At 33.8% G+C, this 5,674-nt stretch overlaps 1 protein-coding gene across 3 annotated transcripts; it reads left to right on the forward strand.

Annotated features, from left to right (window-relative positions):
• Positions 1-1,720: 1,720 nt before the first annotated feature.
• On the forward strand, positions 1,721-5,674 carry LOC104806448 (short-chain dehydrogenase TIC 32, chloroplastic-like). 3 transcript variants are annotated; one of them, XM_010531355.2, is made up of 9 exons: positions 1,721-2,007; positions 2,095-2,326; positions 2,871-2,950; positions 3,076-3,232; positions 3,732-3,813; positions 3,908-3,995; positions 4,084-4,130; positions 4,608-4,767; positions 5,553-5,674. In XM_010531355.2, the coding sequence occupies exons 1-9, from the start codon at positions 1,887-1,889 to the stop codon at positions 5,672-5,674; spliced, it is 1,089 nt and encodes a 362-aa protein (XP_010529657.1). In that variant the 5' UTR covers positions 1,721-1,886. The 3 variants fall into 3 exon arrangements, with proteins under 3 accessions (XP_010529657.1, XP_010529658.1, XP_010529659.1); XM_010531356.2 differs by having other exon boundaries at positions 5,558-5,674; XM_010531357.2 differs by lacking the exon at positions 5,553-5,674 and having other exon boundaries at positions 1,727-2,007; positions 4,608-5,073.

Consider the following 5,674-nt stretch of genomic DNA (forward strand, 5'->3'; position numbering starts at 1 on the left):
TATTTATATATATATATATATATATATATATATTCATGTTAAGTTTACCATGTATATAATTTGTATATATGTATGTATGTATTATCATATTTTATCAATAAGAGATACTCATGCATCAGTGCAAGTACAGAATCCACGAACTTAAAAAGTGACATCTAATCTTAATCATTGTTTAATTAACTAATTAATTAAGCAGTTAATCACGATGTGAAGTGTACATCCTCGATGATGAGCTGCTAGAATATCACTAACGAGTAATGCAATATATATATATATATATAAAAGATAAATTAATTGCAAATTTTGCAAACTTGTATTAAAAAAAACATATTTCTAGAGAATTGGAGTGACATTGAATATTCAAAATTAGTTGTACAATTTTCAAAGTTGTATTGGCAGTGACATTATTAGCTTTGTTATTACATGGTATTAGCGGTATTTAATTAGGCACATTTACATTAATAATTACATAAAAAGCAAGACCTTAGTCATTCTCTCTCGTGTTTACAAAGAAAAATCATTGCTTATGGTATATATATTATTTTTGCAATTTTACTTTGTATTTAACCGAAGGAAAGGCGAAAGATAACTAAATTTATTAAAAAAAAATATACAATTTTCGAGGAGCTTACTATGAAACAATAGTAAAGAGAAATAAGCATTGAATTAATGGAATAAAGTAACTGATGAGAGTTAATTAATTAAATTAAAATGGTTTCCGTGTCTCAAGGAGCGGATCGATCTGGCACGCAGTTTATAAAAACCTCACGTGCAATTTTGCAAATCCTCTTTGACGATTCTTCTTCTCCCTTCATCCGCCTTGGACCTCGTGCCGTTTCTACGTTTTCCGCTTAAACTACTCGCCGACTGACTTCCTCTCACGTATTTATTCATTTTTTTCTTAATTTATAATTAAATTCGGTATTTAATTGGAGATTGGTATGGAAAAAAAAAGTTAGTGTTTGGTAGCGTTTGCATTGTTACACATTCATGGAAAATAAGATTAGTACGTATTTATAGATAATCTGGAATTTATTTTTATGATTATTATTTTTTCATTTAAAAAAGAGAGTGAATAATAACGAGTTAATGAGTGACACTAAGTATACAACTAAGACGTCAGGAGTGTATAATTGTCCCCTACAAGAGAGTCAAAGCATAGGCTGTTTGACTGTTAATATTTGCCTTCTACGACAATCCCCATTTCCCATACGCTTAATGCCTAATCCTCTTTCTATAATCATCGTTATTATTATTATTAAAGATATAAATAAATAAGTACGGTCATTTAGTTTAATCATTCGACTTTCTGTCTTCTTCTAAGAACAAATGAAAACCAGACACATGTGCAAGCCCTCCTTGTCAAAATAAATTAATTTGGTTTGACCCAATTAAACACCATTTATATAAATGTGATCACTTTACCAAATATATTGTAAAATCATTAAAGCCCACATGGATTTACGCATTATAATGAATTGAATTTGCCTTAAATCCTCTTTTTTCCATGTATTGCTACAATTTTTTTTGGGACAAATGTAAGCTATGTTTTATTTTATTTTATTTTACAACCGTTCAATTTTATAAATTCTTACTAACTTTTTTTCGTTCTCACAATGTTCTTTTTAATTTAAATAAAGTATATGGTTTACTGACCAATTTACAAGCATTATTATTTTCTATCACGCAGAGTCTATGAAAGCTACAAAACAAAGTTTCTTCTTCTTCGCCTCTCTGTGTAATTTGACCATTTCACCCTTCGTAACGGAAGACGGGCAATACATTAGTTTGTTACTTCCTTCCTCCCCCTTTTTTTGTTTGTTCTGTTTCTATTTTTTTTTCTTCCTTCAATTCAAATCCTTAAAACTGTCGCCGGAGAAAAACATATGATCGGAACCGGAAAGTACCTCATTGGGCTCGCCGGAGAAAGTGGCTTCGGCTCCAAATCCACGGCCGAAGAGGTCACCAAGAACTGCGACCTCCGCTCAATCACCGCCATAATCACCGGTGATTTTCTCCTCCCTCTCCCTTTTTTGTTTTTTCTGGTTAGTCGAATCGTCGGATTTTCAGTTTTTTTTTTTTATGGTGATGAAGGTGCGACGTCGGGGATCGGAGCGGAGACGGCGAGGGTGCTGGCGAAACGAGGAGCCAGGCTGATCTTGCCGGCGAGGAACGTGAAGACGGCGGAGGAAACGAAGATGAGGATCGTCGCTGAGTCTCCGGCGGCGGAGATCATCGTCATGGAGCTTGATCTCAGCTCTCTTTCCTCCGTACGGAGATTCGTCGCGGAGTTCGAGTCCCTCGATCTCCCTATCAATCTACTCATGTGAGTAAAAACTTCGCCATATATATACCGTTTTTTCTGATCTATTATGGATATATACATGTGTATACCCATAATAAGATCGTTTCTCAAGCACATTTATACCAAAAAAAAATATATATATGATCGTTTTTTTTCCGAAGAAAATTACTCTATGTTTCGATGCTGTTTGGCTGCCGAGAAAGAGAAGGAAATTTTGAAACTGGATCTTAAATCATGTCCTTGTATTTCTCGTTTCTTCCTGCAACATACGCATGGAAAATATGCATTGAAAACATATGAGCGTACGTCTCTGCTGTTTGGTTGCAGAGAAATGTGAGGAAAATTCAAACCAGATGCTTCAGTCATTTCATTGTACTTACTCTCCTTTTTCCGTTTCTTTTTCTTTTTCACCAGAATTCGTACGTATATACACATGTAAATGCATATCTGCACGTTTGATTGTTTAGCTACGAACTCAAGATCTCACTTCTCCTCCTCCTTCTCTGCATTTGATTTTTTTAATATTATCTTTCTGATAACTTTTTTTTTAATATGTCTTAATCAGAAACAACGCAGGCAAGTTAGCACATGAACATGTAATATCCGAAGACGGAATCGAGATGACATTCGCAACTAACTATCTAGGTGATTTTATTATCTTATTTTGATGTGATTCCACCGCTTTTATCGCGTAATTTTATTTTGATTTCGTTTTATAGTCATCATCGTCATCATGTTCATGATTGATTAATCAGCTCTGTAATCATCAGGCCATTTTCTTCTGACAAAGTTGTTGCTTGGGAAGATGATCAAAACGGCAGAAGAATCGGGCGTCCATGGACGGATCGTGAGCGTCTCGTCGGGAATCCACGGCTGGTTTTCCGGCGATATGGTCGAGTACCTCCGGCAGATTTCCCGACCAAAGTGGTAAGTTATTTACAGCTAATCTTATCGTCTCGTTTTCAATTCATCTAGGTTATTGATCTCAATTTTTTTTTGGGCTGAGCAAGAAAACCCAAGAATTTTAATGCTTATGGTAATAAATTCAAACCGGAAAAGCACGATTCTATCCACTTCATTTAGGAATCATATTATACATATTTGAACATATATTTTTTTCATATTTGTCAAACATGTAAAATCTATACACAAAAAAACAAACAAATCAAAACCTAAAATAACAAAATTCAAAAACTCATGGTTCTTGATAGGGAAACATAATTTTTTTTCAAAAAAAATTATGTCCAGTCAATATATGCATGGTTTTTCATCATTCTTTTTGCATCTCAGTAAGGCTGCTGGATAAGAGAGAGAGAGAGAGGCCTGGGTAATAAATGCAAAAAGGAGTGGTTTTGAATTTTTGATGGGTCGATGTTAAATTTTTTTTTTTAATCTTTTGGGTTTCTATGTGTTTGATGGATAAAAGTCAATTCGATGCGACACGTGCGTATGCTCTCTCGAAGCTCGCCAACGTTTTGCATACAAAGGAGCTCTCTTCCTTTCTCCAGGTCTCTCTCTCTCTCTATCTCTCTCTCTATATATATATAAGTGGAGTAAACATGGGTTATTATAAGTATAAAGATTGGGTTTTGGCCAATGCAGAAACAGGGAGCAAATGTGACAGTGAACTGTGTTCACCCTGGCATTGTTAGGACCCGCTTGACAAGAGAACGCGATGGCTTATTGACAGGTTTCTTACATTCACTACTACTTTTTTCTTATATATATATATAATGAGAATTATGTTAATTAGGACTCGTTTATATGAACAAAACCAGATCTTGCTTTCTTCTTCGCTTCCAAGCTCCTCAAGACCATCCCCCAAGTAAGCTTTTTTCTTCATACTCCACCGATATATAATAGTTCTCATCACTATAACATCTACACTCGGAATTGGCATATGAAAGGTTAAATAATTTAATGAGACTTATGTTAGATTTTCAGTTCCTATAAAATTTAGATAATATGGTATTTCTTATTTCGTTTGGGTTTGTATATTTCTTGTCATATTAATATACAATTAAGAATATTTTGAAAAATATTATCTGATTGGATTATCAATAATACAAAACACATTAATTATTTTCAATAAAACTTTTACAAACTTTTGAAGACATTCATATCCGACCAAACCCAAAAACGCTAGAACCTCGGATGTCTATTATGTCCATAAACTACAAAACATTTTTTTTTTGTAATGGAACTAAAAAACTTAAATATGGCTTTTGTATTTATTACCTCTCGATCGATCGATCGATTAATGTAATTTTTTTCGCACCTTTTAAAAACTTGGCATGGTTAGGCAGCGGCCACAACGTGTTACGTGGCGACAAGCACGAGGTTGGTGAACGTATCGGGGAAGTACTTTGCTGACTGCAACGAAACGGCACCGTCCAGGCTCGCTTCCAATTCCGCCGAAGCTTCGAGGTTATGGGCCGCTTCCGAGACTTTGGTGACTCACGGTACCATATCCCTTTTCCACCCTTTTACCTAAAAAAATGATTTCCAAATACACTTAGGACAGTAATGATCTCCATATAGATTACATAGTTACTATAGTCAGAGTTTGATTCCCACCGAGGTATACCCCATGGGACCTTATTTTTGTTTTATTTTTATTTTGTAGCTGCAAAACTTACATATGGTATATATATATATATGTCCAAATTGTCAAGTGTATACAAAAAAAAGGAATATAAGTGGGTTAGTCAGTGCAATTTGTATGTGTGAATAATTAATTAAATATTTGAAGTTTGTTTTGGAGTTTTCTTGGACTGGTCATCTGCTAGGCTATTATCTTAGTGGAAATCATTATGTTAATCATTGCCTTTGAAAGTGCTTCGATACCTTTTGATAATTGCCGTGATTATCTCTTTTGTCATTACCATCTCATATCTTAGAAGATGCATATATATATATATATATATTAATTATTATTATTATTATTATTTCTACATAGTTTATTCTCCTTTCCATGTGCAACTTGAGGTGTTCTCTATAAAGTTATTTTTTGTGTAGCTTTTCAATAACAGAGTTTTACAAATGTCAAAAGATGAACCGTCTAAAATATAATAGGTTTTGTTTCATTTGAGTATTAATCTGTCTTAATATTTTTTTGTCAACTATGTATCTTGATTCTTGTTTGGGTTATTTTTTGCACATATTCATCACGTATTTATGGTTTAGCGTCGGTTTCAATCTTTAAAAGTTTTATTTTTATTTTAAAATCATACTTTATTTCTGCAAGGTAAGTTTTGCCTACAATACACTGCTATGGTGGGACTCTTCCCCGGACTCCCATTCAACACGGACGTTTTGTGCACCGGACTGCCTTTTTATATTTTATTATATTATATAAATAAAATTTGA

The sequence above is a fragment of the Tarenaya hassleriana genome, unplaced genomic scaffold (assembly GCF_000463585.1).
Source record: "Tarenaya hassleriana unplaced genomic scaffold, ASM46358v1 Cleome12, whole genome shotgun sequence".
In the NCBI taxonomy this organism is placed as follows: domain Eukaryota; kingdom Viridiplantae; phylum Streptophyta; class Magnoliopsida; order Brassicales; family Cleomaceae; genus Tarenaya; species Tarenaya hassleriana.

What these genes read in the sequence shown, in the direction of transcription:
- LOC104806448 (XM_010531355.2), top strand. Translation starts at nt 1,887, where the DNA reads ATGATCGGAACCGGAAAGTACCTCATTGGGCTCGCCGGAGAAAGTGGC. An exon ending in AATCACCGCCATAATCACCG is followed by an intron (nt 2,008 to 2,094) that starts GTGATTTTCTCC and finishes ATGGTGATGAAG; the next exon opens with GTGCGACGTCGGGGATCGGA. An exon ending in AGCTCTCTTCCTTTCTCCAG is followed by an intron (nt 3,814 to 3,907) that starts GTCTCTCTCTCT and finishes TGGCCAATGCAG; the next exon opens with AAACAGGGAGCAAATGTGAC.